The 18,279-nt window shown below is 45.8% G+C and overlaps 2 protein-coding genes across 2 annotated transcripts; one reads left to right on the forward strand and one right to left on the reverse strand.

Annotated features, from left to right (window-relative positions):
* Positions 1-82: 82 nt before the first annotated feature.
* On the reverse strand, positions 83-13,652 carry UNC50 (unc-50 inner nuclear membrane RNA binding protein). Its single transcript, XM_004594222.3, has 5 exons — positions 13,365-13,652; positions 12,264-12,384; positions 899-1,038; positions 715-816; positions 83-281 (listed from the first exon to the last, which is right to left on the reverse strand). Exons 1-5 carry the CDS (start codon positions 13,642-13,644, stop codon positions 145-147), a joined length of 780 nt encoding a protein of 259 aa, XP_004594279.2. The 5' UTR covers positions 13,645-13,652; the 3' UTR covers positions 83-144.
* Positions 13,653-14,617: 965 nt separating this feature from the next.
* Positions 14,618-17,118, forward strand: LOC101533922 (cytochrome c oxidase assembly factor 5). The gene is made up of 3 exons (XM_004594223.3): positions 14,618-14,817; positions 15,738-15,821; positions 16,621-17,118. The coding sequence occupies exons 1-3, from the start codon at positions 14,719-14,721 to the stop codon at positions 16,660-16,662; spliced, it is 225 nt and encodes a 74-aa protein (XP_004594280.1). The 5' UTR covers positions 14,618-14,718; the 3' UTR covers positions 16,663-17,118.
* Positions 17,119-18,279: the final 1,161 nt, after the last annotated feature.

The raw sequence follows: 18,279 nt of genomic DNA on the forward strand, positions 1-18,279 counted from the left end.
TTATTACAGAAATGTACACTTAGTTTTAAGGAATGTACTCAACAAGTGTTAATATACTTCAATTTCATAAATTTTACATCAGAGTTATCTACAAAGATGATTTATTTACAGATTTTACAAGAAGTCGTCACTACGCCAACACTGTCATTTCACCCTGTACTTGTAGAAAGAACAGAGGGTGTGTGTGAAGTTCCATCCCAGTGCTAGGGACAGCGCATAGAGCAGAATGAGAGGTGCAAATGGGTAGAGAAGAACTACTGTACTCTTCAAAAATGGCAGTGCTGCAAAAGAAACATCCAGAATGTGGGGATAAGATGTTACTTCCAAAACGGGACCAAAAAGATAATGTCATTTACAGCCAGAGGTATAGGACTATTTGTTGCTTCCTTTTCATTTGGCTGTTTTAGCCCACAGGCTAAGGGGGAAGTGAAGTGAGGGACAACCACCAGAAATGCTCATGAAAACTGGTGAATTTAAAATACCCCCAAAGCCTTAAGGTAAAGAGGAGGATGCTGTTACAGGTCTTCTAAAAGTTCATGAAAGATAGATTGGTTTTCTGTACCAAAACATCTTTCATTTCCATTTACCACAACTTTTTTGAAGTACCCTTGGGACAGTGCATATAAATGCTCTGTAAGGGAGGCTAAGAGTGTCATGTTACAACTTCCTCCTCCCATGTTGTCAATGACCAAAAATAACTTTAAAATTACTTACCACTATAACCTAGGAAGGTTACATAGATATAATAGCCAACTGCAATCAACCATAAGGTATTTCCAACTAAATATCCAATAAACGTGTCTGTTAGGATGACATCTGCCAGAAGAGAGGAATACAGTCTTTACCATGACACACTATGAAGGCGTTGGAAATACTCTGAAAAGTCACTGCTACTTACGGTTGATGAAAAAAAGCTGGATGAAATGCAGAATGACTAAGAGGGGATAAAAAGCATTCAGGTGCACATCAAAGGCGTAGCCCCACTCCACATCATACTCTCTGCTCTGTCGTTTCACTAGGTACTTGTTAGAGATGAACCTGGAAAACAAAATGTTTCATGCTGCAATAAAGTTAATTCTCTACTCACAAACCACCTATGGGGCAGACGGCATTCTTCATTTCAGAGAGACAGCCGTAACAAAATCTCCTCTGAGAAGACAGCGACACAAACATGGTACTTCAGAAAGTTCTAGGCAAATGTAATTAAATTTTGGTGCAGGAAGTTTGACATCTATGCATCCTACATGAGGTTTCTGAAGCCCCCATGAATAGGCCCGGTGGTACTGTGGACTGGAAAGAGGGAGAGTACAAACTTGAACTGCAGACTGAAATTTGGTGGGTACAAAATAACAGCTGGAAGAAGATCCACAGGCCATGACGTGCATGTTGTGTTTGAGAAATGGCTGGTGTGCCCCTCAGAAGCAGCAGGTGACGTCAGAAAAGAAACGGGCCACATCTTGTGATGCCTGTGGTCATTTTAAGACAGCTGGCTTTTACAGTCTCCCTGCTGGCTAACCTGAGGACACACTGCTGGTAAAAGCAGAAGGCTGAGGTTTGCACCTGCAGCACCAACATCCCACAGGCACTCTGCAGTCCCAGCTCCTCCACTTTGGATTCCGCTCCCTGCTAATGGTCTAGGAAAGCCCTTAACTTAAACTTAACCGAGGCGGTGAAAGTCTTGCACATTGAACACTACAAAATTTTGCTGAAATTTGACACTAGATTGTATAAAAACATGGACAGACTTAAACTGCTGTGGAGATGACAGCACAATCCAGAACAATGCAGATTCAAAACCCCAGCCATGCTTGTGCTGAAACACCCACCTACCTTACAATTCACAAGGAATCTCAGGGCTCCCATGTAGTCAGGAAAGCCTTGTAAACAGATGCTGTGCCGGGTTTTACAGATTCCAGAGCCACAGCCATGAACAGTGGGGCACTGGCATGCAGACATGGGCTAATGGACTAGAGAGCCCAGAAACAAAGGCCGACATACATGGGTATTATGGCACACCGGTTTAAACTGCCATATGCAGCACAAGCATCCCATATGGGTATCAATTCGAGTCCCAGGTGCTAAATCCAGCTCCCTGCTTACGATCTGGGAAAGCAGTGGGAGATGGCTCACGTACCTCGGACCCTGCATCCACAAGAGAGACCTGCAAGAAGCTCCTGGCTTCAGCCTGGCCCAGGCTTGGCCACTGATGCCATTTGGGGGGTAAACCAAAGGATGGAAGCTCTGTATCTCTCCCTCTCTTCTATCTATGTAACACTGCCTGCCTTTAAAATAAATTAAAATATATATATATATGGAGTGTGAGAAAAAACAAATCCAGTGTGACTTGAGATTTTTGCTTTCAACAGAACATGTAGGGGCCACTAACAGGTGGGCCAGGGGAGGGGGAGGGGTAACTGCAGGAAGTTTGTGATTCATTTCTGTCAAGTTTCACTTACTAGGATGGACAGCACTTACCTGCTGGGTCATTCCTCCCTGCCTGAGCTGGAGCCAGGAACTCAATCTAGGTTTCCTACATGGCTGGCAGGAACCCAGCCACTTGAGCCATCATGAGCTGCTTTCCGCTGGACCAGGCACTGCTGTGTGGGTGTCTTACCTATTAAACTCAATGCCTGCCTGCCTGCCTGCCTGCCTGCCAGAAACTACTCTCCAGTGGTTCTGAAGACTAGGTCAGAGTTGAGAGTCAGACGTGTCATACTGAAGTTGCCTATTACAATGGAAAAAAGACACTGTCACAAAGCCTTGAGTTTAGCAGAGGTCCCAACTGGAGGTACAGACTCAACAGCGTTTGCCATCACCTAAGTAATATACGCAGGTGTGGGCATGCGGCTTGATGTGCCCCTGGCCTGTGTCAGAGTGCCTCGTCTGCATCCTGGATGCTCTGCTTCCAGTCCAGCTCTTGCTGATATGCATCATGGGGGGTGGCACTAAGTTATCTGAAAATGTCATTAAAAAAAAAATTCTGCTTCAAACAAACTGAACTTGCCAAGAGCAGGTGCCACTGCCATTTCACAAACATACATGCAGCTTCCTTCCCTGGAGTCTATCTGTGGTCACGCCCCGGCACCCGCACAGGAGACCCAGATGCAGTCCACATGTGGCTGCTGGGGACATCTGGGGAGGGAATAGAAGTTCTCTCCCCTTCTCTGCTGCCTTTTAAAGAAAATGAAAATGAACTTGAAAAAGAAAATGAGGTCCAAGGTCTAAGAGCTACATCAACCCCACAAAAAGGTGAGGAAAATCAGAAGCAACAGTAGGAAAGGAGTAGCCAGTGGAATATCTATCCAGCCATGAGAACAACTGTTCAGGCATTAATTTACAGTGAACACATGAATCATAATTTTAAAAATTCTTCAAAGACTATAAAAAGATCATTTATACTACAAATACCCAAGGACATGTCACTCCATTCCAAGGCATGGGTACAGTTAAGAAAATGCCAGTCCTATACTACAGAGTGGTGGTTATCAAAACAGCCTGGTACTGGCACAAAGATAGAGAGGAAGATCAATGGAGCAGAATAGAAACAACAGAAGGGAACCCACATAGATACAGCCGAATAATCTTTGACAAAAAGACAAAAGATCTCATTCGTATTTGAGAACGAAATCAAATACTTTCACAGCAAAGAGAAATTAGAAGAATATGCCAGCACAAAACCAGCTCTACAAAATCTCCTTAGAAATGCACTAAATCCAGAAAAAAAGGAGGTGAATCATAAGCAAAGATGGCAAACAGGAAGATCTCCCCACTAAAGTCCACACAAGGAAGGGCAATTACACAGATATCAACACCCACAAAAACAAGTATGGCAGGGCAAAATCACAACCTCTCAATTTTAACTCTTAATACAAATGGCCTGAACTCACCAATCAAAAGACATAGATTAACAGAATGGATTATCAAACAACACCCAACTATCTGTTGCCTACAAGAGACACATCTAACCAGAAGAGATTCGAAGAAGCTGAAAGTGAAAGGTTGGAAACAGATATTTCATGCCAATGGACGAGAAAAAAAGGCCGGGGTAGCTGTCTTAATTTCAGATGATGTGGACTTCAATCTGACACACATCAAAAAGGACAGGGAAGGACATTATATATTGGTGAAGGGACTGATCCATCAGGAAGTAATTACCATTGTGAACATATATGCACCAAATTCAAACGCACCTAGCTACATGAAGCAATTACTCACGGACTTAAGTGGAGACATAGATATGCACACAATAATAGTGGGTGATCTTAACACCCCACTAACAACAATAGATAGATCAACAAAACAAAAACTCAACAAAGAAACAACAGAGCTCATACAAACAATAGAACAACTGGACTTGGTTGACATTTATAGAATTTTTTACCCTAAGGCCACAGATTATACATTTTTTTCAGCAGTGCATGGCACCTTCTCCAGGATCGACCACATGATAGGACACAAAGCAAACCTAAATAACTTCAAAAAGATAGGAATCATACCATGTACCCTCTCAGACCACCATGGAATGAAGCTGGAAATCAGCAACTCAAAATGCCCCAGGAAATACAGAAACTCTTGGAGGCTGAACAATATGCTATTAAACGAACAATGGATCAGAGAAGAAATTAAAGATGAGATCAAAAAATTTATGGAAACCAATGAAAACTCTGACACAACATTCCAAAATTTGTGGGACACTGCCAAAGCAGTGCTACGGGGTAAACTCATCGCAATTGGAGCTCATGTCAAGGCCCAAGAGAGGCGCCAAATACAAGAACTAAACACACACCTCCAGGAATTGGAAAAACAACAGAAGTGCCCCACAGACAATAGGAAACAAGAAATCATCAAAACAAGGGAGGAAATCAATCAGATAGAAATAAAAAAAAACCATACACAAAATCAATGAATCAAAAAGCTGGTTTTTTGAGAAGATAAACAAGATAGACACCCCACTGGCCTGACTAACAAAGAAAAAACAAGAGAAGGCAAGAATTAACAGCATCAAAGATGAAAACGGCAACATAACAACAGACACCGCATCCATTAAGGCCATAATTAGAAATTACTACAAAGCACTGTACTCCAACAAATCAGAAGATCACCAAGAAATGGAAAAGCTCTTAGACTTCTACCACCTGCCAAAACTTAGCCCAGAGGCAACAAACGACCTGAACAAACCCATAACTGAAGTAGAGATTGAATCAGTGATTAAAGACCTCCCAACAAGGAAAAGCCCAGGCCCAGACGGCTTCACTCCAGAATTCTACAAAACATTCCGAACAGAACTGACCCCAATCCTCTACAAACTCTTCAAAACAATAGAAAAAGAGGCAACCCTTCCGAACTCATTCTATGAAGCCAACATTACCTTAATCCCCAAACCAGACAGAGAACTAACAGAGAAGGAAAACTACAGACCTATCTCTTTGATGAACATTGATGCTAAGATTCTCAACAAAATCCTAGCCAACAGAATTCAAAAACACATCAGACAGATCGTTCATCCAGATCAAGTAGGATTCATCCCTGGAATGCAGGGATGGTTCAACATTCGCAAATCCATAAATGTGATACACTACATCCAAAAACTGAAAAACAAGAATCACATGATAGTATCAATAGATGCAGAAAAAGCTTTCGACAAAATCCAACACCACTTCCTACTAAAAACCCTAACCAAGGTAGGCATAGATGGAAAAATCCACAACATAATTAAAGCCATATATGAAAAACCCAACGCCAGCATCATACTGAATGGAGAAAAGCTGGAACCCTTCCCACTGAGATCTGGAACAAGACAGGGATGTCCACTTTCTCCACTACTATTCAACATAGTCCTAGAGGTACTCGCCGAGGCCATAAGACAAGAAAAAGAAATCAGAGGAATCCAAATGGGAAACGAAGAAGTCAAACTCTCACTATATGCAGATGATATGATTCTTTATGTAGAAGAGCCAAGAGACTCAATACAGAGACTGCTAGAACTTGTACGAGAGTTTGGTAGAGTGGCAGGGTACAAAATTAATGAACAAAAATCAACAGCCATAGTGTATGCGAACAGCCCCAAGATGGAAAAAGACTTAACCAGCAAGATACCATTCAAAATAACAGAGAAAAGTATGAAATATCTGGGAATAAATCTAACCAAAAATGTAGGAGACTTATTCGAAGAAAACTACAAACTACTTAAAAAAGAAATTGAACAAGACCTCAAAAGATGGAGTAACATCCCATGCTCCTGGATAGGTAAAATCAATATCATTAAAATGTCTATACTGCCAAAAGCAATATATACATTCAACGCAATCCCAATCAAATTGCCCAAAACATTCTTCATGGAACTGGAAACAATGATCCAAAAGTTCATCTGGAAGCACAAAAAACCACGGATAGCTAGAACCATCCTGAAGAACAGGAAGTTAGCAGGGGGAATCACAGTTCCGGACCTCTGGACATACTATAGGGCAGTGGTTATCAAAACAGCGTGGTACTGGCACAAAGATAGAGAGGAAGATCAATGGAGCAGAATAGAAACACCAGAAGGAAACCCACACAGATACAGCCAAATAATCTTTGACAAAAAGACAAACGACAATCCAGGCAAATGGGAAGGTCTGTTCAATAAATGCTGTTGGGACAACTGGTTAATAGCCTGCAGAAACAAAAAAATAGATCCACATCTCTCACCATACACTAAGATCAGATCTAAATGGATAACAGATCTAAACCTACATCCAGAAACCTTCAAACTTTTGGAAGAAAATGTTGGAAACACACTGGAACACTTAGGGGTAGGCCCTCACTTCCTAAAAAAGACTCCAAATGCAGTAGAAATCGAGACCAAAATAAACAATTGGGACCTCATCAAACTAAGAAGCTTCTGTACAGCTAGAGAAACAATCAACAAAGTAAAAAGGCAACCCACAGAATGGGAGAAGATCTTTGCACACGACATAGGTGATAGAGGGCTGATCTCCAGAATATACAAAGAGCTACAAAACAACCAAAATGTCAAAACAAACAAGCCACTCAAGAAATGGGCACGGGAAATGGGCAAACACTTCACAAAGGAACAAACCCAAATGGCAAATAAACATATGAAAAAATGCTCAAGTTCCCTGGCAATAAGGGAAATCCAAATTAAAACATCAATGAGGTACCACCTAACGCCAGTAAGACTGGCCCACATGAATAAAAGCACCAACAACACTTGTTGGCGAGGTTGCGGGGAAAAGGGATCCCTACTCCACTGCTGGTGGGGCTGCAGGCTGGTACAGCCTCTATGGAAATCAGTATGGAGAATATTCAAACAACTCAAATTCAACATACCGTATGATCCAGCAATAGCACTCCTAGGAATATATCCAGAACACTTGTTTTATGAGAAACCAACATGCACTCCTATGCTCATAGCAGCACAATCAGTAATTGCAAAAACATGGAAGCAACCAAAATGCCCATCAACAGAGGATTGGATAAGAAAGCTATGGTTCATCTACTCCATGGAATACTACTCAGCTATTAAAAAAAACAAAATGCAGTTCTTTGTGGCCAAATGGGCCAAACTGGAAACCATCATGCTAAGGGAGATGAGCCAATCACAAAAGGTTAAATACCACATGTTTGCCTTAATTTAAGATGATATGATGTTATGTATAACATGTTATGTTTTGAATGTTATATGTTGTGTATAAACTAAATTGAAGTATAGGTGAGGTGGTCACAGAAGGTGGCTGGGAACTCGTATTTACTTTCAACATGTTGGTTACTCATTACTATGTCAATTAATTCCATAATGATGTAAATTTTTGCTGATGGTATGATGGAGCTTTCAATTGACTGGGATAATACTCTGCTAGCTCTGTCTTCAGACCAGAGAGGGTATACCTAAGAAGACGCTGAACTTGACTGGACAATAAGAGGCTGGACTCTATGTTTGGTGTATGCTTGCAATGGGGGAATCTCAACTGAACTTGAGCTGTGGTTATGCAACAAGGTGGAGGAATCCACCATGGTGGGAGGGTTTGGGGAGGGGTGGGAGAACCCAAGTATCTATGTAACTGTGTCACATAATACAATGTAATTAATGAAGTTAAATTAAAAAAAAAAAAAAAAAAAAAAAGACAAACGACAATCCAACCACATGGGAAGGTCTGTTCAAATAAATGCTGTTGGGACAACTGGTTAATAGCCTGCAGAAAAAAGAAAATAGACCCACATCTTTCACCATACACTAAGATCAAATCTAAATGGATAAAAGACCTAAACCTACATTCAGAAACCAGTTTGAACTTTTGGAAGAAAATGTTAAACACCTGCAAGATTTAGGTGTAGGTCCTGACTTCCTGCAAAGGACACCAAAAGCAATAGCAATCAAGACCAAAATAAACAAACGGGACTTCATCAAACTAAGAAGCTTCTGTACAGCAAGGGAAACAATCAACAAAGTAAAAAAGCAACCCACAGAATGGGAGATCTTTGCACACTACATAGGTGATAGGGGGTTAATCTCCAGAATATACAAAGATCTCCAGAACAACCAAAACACCAAAACAAGCCACTCAAGAAATGGGCATTTTACAAAGGAACAAACCCAAATAGCAAACATGAAAAAATGCACAAGTTCCCTGGAAATAAGGGAAATCCAAATTAAAACATCAATGAGGTACCACTTAATGCCAGTAAGAATGGCTCACATACAAAAAACCAACAACAACACTTGCTGGCGAGGTTGTGGGGAAAAGGGAACCCTACTCCACTGCTGGTGGGGCTGCAGGTCGGTACAGCCTCCACGGAAATCAGTATGGAGAACACTCAAACAACTGAAAATCTGCATACCATATGATCCAGCAATAGCACTCCTAAGAATATATCCAAAACACCTGTTACACGAGAAACCAACATGCACCCCCATGTTCACAGCAGCACAGTCAATAATTGCAAAAACATTAAAGCAACCGAAATGCCCATCAACAGAAGACTGGATAAGAAAGCTATGGTTCATTTACTCCATGGAATACTACTCAGCTATTTAAAAAAAAAAAAAAAAACCGAAATGCAGTTTTTTGTGGCCAAATGGGCCCAACCAGAAACCATTATGCTAAGGGAAATGAGTCAATCCCAAAAGGTTAGATACCACATGTTTGCCTTAATTTAAGATGAAATGATGTCAATCTGAAAAATAGTACCTGTAAACTGTAATATTATTCCAACCCTAAACAGCCTGTATCTCATGCAATAAGATATTGTGATGTAACCAATGAACGAACAATCAATGTGAGTCAGACTGCTTGTGATCTACATCAAAGAATTGTAAAACCTAATATACTTTTAAGACCCTATGCTACTCGGAAATGGGGCGGGAGAGCAGAGAAATCTTCCATCTCCTTAGAATGTGTGAGGAAGATGTAAAGTATAACCTATCAGAAACATAACAGGTAACTCATAGACAACAGACTTGAATCAGCATTAAACAACAGTAAAACTACAAAGACATATAGGGGGAATCAAGAGCGATCCTGACAACCTCTTAACAGGAGGTCATATGCACAGAGCAGGGGTGGAGCAGGTGGACAGGAGGAGGCTTGTAACCCAACCCTGAAGACTCACGGATCCTCACCAAGGACTATCAGTACGGGCATCAAGGACTACATCCCTACTGCCAAGGAGACCACGAGGAATTGGAGTGCCTTCGGAGGCCAAGAACTCTGAGGTCACCCACCCCCATTTGGATCTACCACACGGGATGCAAGAAGCCCAAATCCTTCCTCGCAGGATCCAGGGTCATTAGAACAACAGCAAGGAGCCCTGAGTGGTCCGCAGAAATAGAACAGTAAAATTCCTTCGGGACTAGGGAGAGGAGCTTTCTCTGGTCCTTACTTAGTTACAACTTTGGATCCCCAACCTCTCTTGCAATGACCATCAGGATCGCTCCGAAGGCTCCCCCCGCCAGCTCCCCCCACCCCCCCAAAAAAGCAAACAAAAAAAATTAGGACAGACAGAGAACAACAAGGAAAGCTTAGAACCAGGCAGGAAATGGTCAGCATGGATTCACATATACCTTACTAGGTAGAACACAAAGGTTAATTACTCCTCACTGGAGTATTGAAGACTTCTCTGCACACCCCTCCTAAAACTGTTCTGCACCTCAACTGTTGACATATGCCCTGATAGAGTTATAAGCCAGTTTATACCATCCTAAAATCTGCCAAGTTCAGCAAAATTATGCTTCTACACTATAAACTGCTAAATACTAAAATGAAGATAAACACGAGACAGCTGAATAGTACCCTATAGCCATTTTAAAGTGTATAGCAGCCAGTTCTGTATATAAACTAAAACTGAAATGTCAATGAAGTAGTCACAGGATGTGGTTAAGAATTTGCATTTTTTTAACATATTGGTTACTCAATACCATGTCAATTAATTCCATAATGCTGTAAATTGTTGTTGATGTTGTGTTGGGGCTTTTAATTGATCGGGATGATATTCTGCCAGCTCTACCTTTAGACCAGAGACGGTCTCCCCAAGAAACCGTTGAATTTACTTGGACAATAAGATGCTGGACTCTATGCTTGGTATATGTTTGCAAAGAAAGAATCTTGACTGAATTTGAACTGTAACACGGCAACAAGGTGGAGGAATCCACCATGGGGGGAGGGCATGGGAAGGGGTTGGGGGAATCCCAGAGCCTATGAAACTGTGTCACATAATGCAACATAATTAATTTAAAAAAATAAAGAAAATGCCAGTCCTTCATCTTTCAAAAGAAGTAAAAATACAAAATGCACAGTAAGGGGAGGGAGACACAGTAAACTGTCCCACACTTACTTATCTGAAAATGTCAAAATAACACCGCTTCACTCAAACAACTGAAGTTACCAAACATTCCCCATTTTGGCCAGGCACAGAGGTGCCACTACAGTTCTACAGATTCGCTACAGAATCCTGGCTGCAGGTTCTCTGCTTCTGCCTTCATCCCTTCAGGGGATGCCCAGTCTGAGGTCTGGAATGAGGATGTCCTTTCCAAGAGCTCAAAGACAGCCGCGGCTTTCACCTAATTATGCCAGCCATGTCTCCTGGTTTAGGGTCACCCACATCAGCATGCGCTGACCTTCATGCCTACTGAGCACTCAGCCCCTCCCCCCCCCCCCCCCCCCCCCCCCGTCCCCAACTCAACAGCCCCAACAAATGCTTCACCTGCACCTCCATTTACTCACAAGCTCTAACATATACAAGCACTCCACAGTGAGCCAGATGCTTTGCATTTTATAACCCTCTCAGAAAAACATCATTAACTCTGCAAACAATGGGACAGGGACCAAATGTCACACAAATGCCTGAGTTGGCATTTGAACTCCTACTTTCTCTGACAGCCTCCTGAATCCTCCGCTTAGCTCACTCAGCACAGCCATGCCCTTCCTGGAGCAGGCCAGCCACACAGAACCAAAACACTGAACACGAGACGCACACGCTCTACGATGCTGCTGTTACATCAACCCCAGAGTCAGACCGGTAATGCTTTAAAAACAAACAAAATAACCCACAAACGCTGTGCTCTTAGCAGGAAAGCACCAAAAGTTAAAAACTAAACCCTCTTCAAGTGTACTTCACTTAGTATCAAGGATTTAAGTAAGACCCGTTAAATACTCAGAAGATGTAAACAATTCTAAACACTATGGAACATTTGTGCATTTAGGAGTAGCCACCACTGATGAAGGCAAAAGGCTGAGCCATCATACAACTTAAGCAGCACTGGCTAAATACGTAACATTTTTGTAAGCTCAGGAATTCTATTAGTATGACATAAGCAGTATTCTATTGGCCAAATGTCCCTTAGGCGTATGTTAGGATGCAGGTACCAAAAGAGGAGTTACAATCATTTTGACAGTCAAAAAGGACCATTTCAGGGGCAGGTGTTTGGCTTGGCATCACCAGGCCTGGCTCTGAACCTGACGACTCCAGCTTCCTGCTGCTATGCCTCCTGGAAGGTGGGGTGATGGCTCGAGCAGCTGGGTCCCCACCAGCTACGTGGGAGACCTGAATCGAGTTCCTAGCTTCTGGCTTTAGCCTAGTCCAGTCCCAGCCACTGCCAGGCAACCGGGGCAGAGAACCAGCAGATGGGAGCTCTCTCTCAAAATAGTACTACTGATAAATGGGTCACTTCAATTCAGTTATCTTAGCTTCAGTTTCCATCAACTGCTGCACTTCTGAATCAAAACAAGGCTTCTACAGTATCAGAAAAACAAAGGCATGAAACTTACCACATTAAAGTTGCTATTAGCAGACCGACACCTACACAATCTATGAATACAACCCAAAGGAGAAGCTTTATTGTTTCAAGAAATCCCATGTCCAGTACAAAGCCAAATCCTATAGTGGACACTGAAAGAAAGATGACAACATTCGGTCAGGCACTCTACTGCGTTCTGCCAGGACAGGACACCCTCCCTGCCCTCCACATGCCCAGAGTTGAGCAGAGGTGATCGACAGGAAAACACGGCCCCGCAGTGTGTCACTCAGGTGGCAACACACTGCAGCCGGGTGGGCAGTGTGGCCAGTGAGGTCCTTGGGGTTCACTGAAGAGGGCCCTTGCACTCAAAACACTCGCATACGTTAAGCCCAGTTACAGGTGCAAACCCCTAAACACATCATTATCTTACAACACCCTACAGGTGAAAGGGGCCCTTCCGTTACCCCACTGGAGAAATTCAAAGTGGTTTTCCAAGTTCGCAGCAGTATTTTCAGAACTCACTGTGAATGTGCCTGTTTGCCAAACATACTGTCAGACTCAGCACTCCAGGTCACAGTGAGTTGGCATTTGGGAATTGATGCACAGTTGTTACAAGACATGGAGTGGGCCAGCGTCAGCTGTAGTAGGTTCAATCAAGGCCCACCATGCATTCAGGTCCCAGCTCCCTGCTAATGCCCCTGGGAAAGCAGCGCAGGATGGCCCCTGCCACCTACATGGGAGACACAGATAAAAGTTCTATGCTGCTGGCTTCAGCCTAGCCCAGGCCTGGATATTGATGCCATCTGGGGAGCAAATCAATGGATGGAAGACAGAGCTTGAGTGTGCACCCTAACTCTTCCTTTCAAATCCATAAATAAATCTTAACAACAACAACAAGGCAGGGAGAGAGAGGGCGTGCATTCTGTCTCCTGATTTTCAGCGTCCCAAGAAAAGTGTACCGTGTGTGAGCTTGGGATCTGCGGTACTTCACAGAATACAACTGCCTTCTCCCCTGAGAAATTCCTGAGGCTTCAGCGAAAAGGAGCAGCTCCCAAACAGCCCCCACTTCCCACCAAGGGTGCCCCAAAGAGCCTGCAGACAGCAGGTCTCATCTGAAGCGCCCAGCACTTACCACAGAGCCAGATGCTAAGCAGGACCAGGAAGGCGGGGTCATCTCTGGCCCACTGGTCCTTGGTCTGCTTCCGGTAGTGAAAGTTCCTGTAAACCCTCTGTGGGGAGGTGAACAGGTAGAGCATCTGCCAGGCTGCAAACTCAAAGTCCATCTGCCGGAAGCGGAAGAGCCGTCGCAGGTACTTATAGCGCTTGGCCCCGGCCGTGTGTCTTGCTGCATCCCTGGAATTCAGGACTCCGTTGCCATGGGCTGACGCAGTCACTAAGGTGTTTGGTAACATTTTCCAACCTGCAACAACAACGTCCTTAGGCACAAGCTGAAGAAACCCGCGGTCACCAGCGGCAGTCCCCTTGCGAGACACTCCTTCGAGAAGGGTCAGGGGCCGCAAGCCAAGGCCGCTGCCTCCGAGGCTTGCCTTGGGGCTGCACCTGCGCTTCAGGTGCGGGCAACACTGCGACCCTAAAACATCCCTGGGAACACACCTGCCGGCCCTCGGACGCCCTCCCAGCTGGCTGCTGCTAGCCGAAGGGGAGCAGCCACGGCCACGGGGAGGAGGCACACTCCGGTTCCCAGCTTCACGCTCTTCACCTGGAAGCCCTTGTTGAACCGGCCAGGACAGCAGTGGGCGCAGGTGCACCCGCACCTGCCAGCCCCTCGCCCATCAGAACAACATGACGGAGCGGAGCGGAGCTCCAACCCCTCGGGTTTCACTCTCAGAGCTCCGGGTCGGCGGCTGCAATGGCAGAGGGGCGTCCGGTCCAAACGGCCACCACGCCCAGCGGCCGGGCCCAGCCGCTCCGCCGAACCACCACAGCACGCCCAGGAACCCCGGGGATACCGGACCAGAGGCGACTCCCCGCGGGAGTCCCAACACCCGCACCCTAAACATCACGCCTTCACGGGCCGTGCCCGCGTCCCCCCGAGCGTCCTGAATTTCCTGAGACGCTCCCTAGCGCGGCCGGCAGGGCCGGCTGTGGCACGGTCACCGCCGGCCGCGCGAGCTGTGGGAAGAGGTCCCCGCGGAAGGCCAGCCCCTCGGACCTCACCTCGAGTCCCGCGGCCGCCACGACCCGGGTCCGGCCTCGTCCGCCGCCTCCGACCAAAAAACACAGCCCGGCCAGGGCTGACTTCCCTTCCCGCAACGTAGACGGCGCCCGGGGTCGCGCCGCTTGGACGTCACGGGCGTCCACTTCCGCCGCGAGCGCGAAGCGCCTCCTGGGACCTGTAGTTCCTCCGACCGACAGCCCCCACTCCCGGAAGCTGTACCGGCTGACTTCCTGCTTCTTCGCAGGCCGGCTTCGCTGGCATCGGCCCGCCCGGTGGGCCCCTGGGTGGGCGGCGAGGCCAGTCCGGCATGCCCCGCTATTATGAAGACAAGCCCGAGGGCGGCGCGTGCTCGGGTGTGAAGGAGGACCTGGGCGCGTGCCTGCTGCAGTCGGACTGCGTGCTGCAGGTAGCGTCGGCCTTCGGTGAACGTGGGTAGACTGTCTGCCCCGGGAAGGACGCTTCCCACGTTGGGTCTGGACCTCAAGAAGAAGAAAAAAAATTAAAACATCCTGGGATGTGTTAGCATGTAGTTCCAGTGTAACAAGAACGGGGTTGTGTGCCTCGGTCCCCCGTGGACCCCCGACACCCCTGATCCCATAACTCTGGGTGCTGTGCTGGGGTGTCGGGGTGTTGCCCCTACATGGCTGGACCGGGTGACATGGAGGCAGGTCAGGAGAGGGGGCAAGCCTCCAGGAGGTTGATACTTGCTTCCCACAGCCGCTCTGGCCCAGAACCCAGGCAGAGGACACCCTGCTGGGCACAGGCTTGAGAGGAGGTGATGTGCTGGTTTCCCACTGAGCTGTGGTCTCTGTAGGCAGAGCCCTGCACCAAGGCAGCTGGCAGAGGAACTGACAACCTGTGCGGAAGGCGGCCCCTTGGACGCGGGCTGCACCAGTGCCTGGGGTAGGCTTCTAACCAGTAGGGAGTCTCACGTGTCCACCCCCACATCCCTCATTTGGGGAGGAACCTGCACCTTTATTCCACTTTGGAGACTCACGGAGATGAGAATGGATATCTGGGAACACCTCACAAGGGTACCTTGTAGTTTTGGCTTAATAAGTGGGGGAGTGTGATTGGCGCTCCCCAAGAAAGATCTGGGGCTGCGGCCAACACTGACCATGTTTAGAGCGCATGAAGTGCAGAAACCAGTGTATACGAGAATTCCAAGAGTCCCCTTAAAGTGAACCAAAACGAACAGAAAACTATTTCTTACATGAGTTCATTTTCTATTTTTGTCTTCGGTAAGACATTCTAAAGGAGCTATTTTTAGAGTGATTTTGGTACCTTGGGAGATCCCAGGCATTCACATTGTTCTGTGTGTCGCAGGAAGGAAAGTCGCCCCGGCAGTGTTTGAAGGAAGGCCACTGCCAAGCGTTGAAGTACTCCTTCTTTGAGTGTAAAAGATCAATGGTAAGTGGTTCAAGATACTTAACAGTGTTGGAAATTTCATACACAGAGTTAAGTCTGTCACTAGTTGCAGGCCGCAGTGGCACAGTTAAAGGCTGTAGATGGTGTTCCTGGTCCAGTGAGACACAGTGGGACTTGAGGGACGTTCACACCCCCTCCCAGTGCTGACCACAGCTGCTGGCCTCCAGGACTGTGAAAGGGAAGAGGACATCTTGGTAGTTCTGTCTGGGTGCAAGTGACTGCTGACCACAGTGAATAAAGATTGTGGGCAATTACATGCAGATCTGTTATGTCTAGATGTGTACCGCCCTAAATAATTCCTTCCTCTTGAATTAATGGGAAGTGATACTGTCGTCTGTGAAATTGCCTTATATTCTCGCTGACTCTTCGCTTTACCTACCCCTGTAGAAGTGGCTGCGCAGTGAGACCCCGTCAGTGAGCTGCCTGGGAGGGGCCCCCTGGGCCCAGGACTAAACCCTGAGAAAGTAGTGTGCTGCCAAGGGCTCTCTCCCCGCTACTATAGTAGGCCGTTTACCTAAGTTTGCAGGACATACACTGATGATAGCTGAAAGGAAGAAATGTTACTTGGGATTGTACTTGAGAAGGGAATTCTTATTAATTGTCCTTAGGAGGAACTTTGGTGAATACCGTCTTTATTCTTGTACTGTTTCTTCGTAGCTCTGACAGTTGGCTTTTGCTTGGCTGTAAGCTAGTTTACTCCCCTAATTTAGTGACAGCTCTTACAGAGTTAGGTTTAATTCTATTGAACCAAATTTGATTTAATTGTACCTTTATTTTTCAGCTGGATGCCAGGTCAAGATTCAGAGGAAGAAAAGGATATTGACATCATAATGCTGAAGCCAATGTGAAAACAGCAAAGGATTTTTCTCTGATCTTTAACATGGAGAAGGCAAAACAAGAGTAGTTTTTGCTACATGTGTTTGTTAGTCTGGGTTTGCCCTCCAGGCACTGGAAGAAATGGATGAGCAGTTCTGTTTTTGAATATGCATAAAGTGATTCTTTTGAGCTAAGTTATTTTTAGAAGAATTGGAATAGTTGCCGGATGGGAGCACAATCAATGGGTTTTATGTTGGGAATCCAAGAATGGGAGGACTGTTCAATTCCAACCTGCCTTGTAGTATGTGGCGTGTACATGTAAAAGCCACTGATGGGACCGATACAGTCGATGACATGGAGCCTGTCCAGATGTTTGTTGGGAGAGTTTAGAGGAAAACTATTTTTGTATTCACTCTGTCCAACTTAGTTCTAAAATAAATTGTTTAATTCCTGGAAACAGAAATGCCGAATTTGCACTGATTTGCTAAAGTAACCACCTCAATGCCTGAATATCTCCAGGGCCATAAATGGCTGCTGAGCATTCCACATGTTGCCAGGACTCTACTCATGCTGTCCTGTCCTATGTGCTCAGCCGGTCAGCCCCAAAGGAGAGCAGTCACTTCCTGTGCCAGACTAACTAATCAGATCTTAAAGAACTCTGGCCTTTCCTCGATCACCTGCCATGGCACTAAAGGCCAGTTCTGCAGAAAAGGGAATGGGGACGAGGGTCCCTCTCTCTAGACCACACTAGAAGGACAACCCCTTTCCCAAAGGGACAGGCAGCTCTGGCGTAAACAGCTATACACTGTGCAAAGGTGGATGAAGCTGTTTGCAAATACAGTAATTCATTCTCATCACTTCATTGACAGCTGAATATGAATCCATGTTTCCGCTTTAAGTTTTGACATGTTAGAGTGGTGGAAAGTCACTACTGCTTTATACAGCTCAGTCCCTGGAGTTGCCATGTAGTTGGTTTGCTTTCTGGGAGTTACCTATGACACGGTGGGAATGGGGTGGAACAGCACTGAGCACTGCTTTGCATCGGGAAGGGAGACAACTTGTGCACCTGTGTCAGTGCTGTAACCTTTATTAAAAGTGATAAGAAACTGATGTGTATTTTATTTTAATTTTCCTTTTATTTGACGTGCAGACAGAGATCTCCCATCTGTTGACTCCGCAAATGCCCCCATGAGCCATGGCTGGGACACCAGGACTCTGTAACTAAATCCGAGTGTCACACATGGAGGCAGGGACCTAAATGTGTGAGCCATGCTCTGTTGCACATGAGCAGCCAGGACTTGAACCAGAAGCTCTGAAATGGGATGTGGGCATCCCAAGCAGCACCTGACTGCAGCACCAAACATCTGCCCCCCAGGACAAGCTTTATAAAAAATCTCAACTTCTGGGCCACGTGTGGTAGTCTAGCAGCTAAAGTCCTTGCCTTGCCCATTTGGGTGCCAATTCTAATCCCGACTGTTCCACTTGCCATCCATTTCGCTGCTTATGGCCTGGGAAAGCAGTCAAGGATGGCCCAAAGTCTTGGGACCCTGCACCTGAGGCATTGGAGACCCTGAAGAGGCTCTGGGCTCCCGGCTTCAGATCAGTACAGCTCTGGCCGTTGCAG

The sequence above is a fragment of the Ochotona princeps genome, chromosome 8 (genome assembly GCF_030435755.1).
Source record: "Ochotona princeps isolate mOchPri1 chromosome 8, mOchPri1.hap1, whole genome shotgun sequence".
NCBI classification, from domain to species: Eukaryota; Metazoa; Chordata; class Mammalia; order Lagomorpha; family Ochotonidae; genus Ochotona; species Ochotona princeps.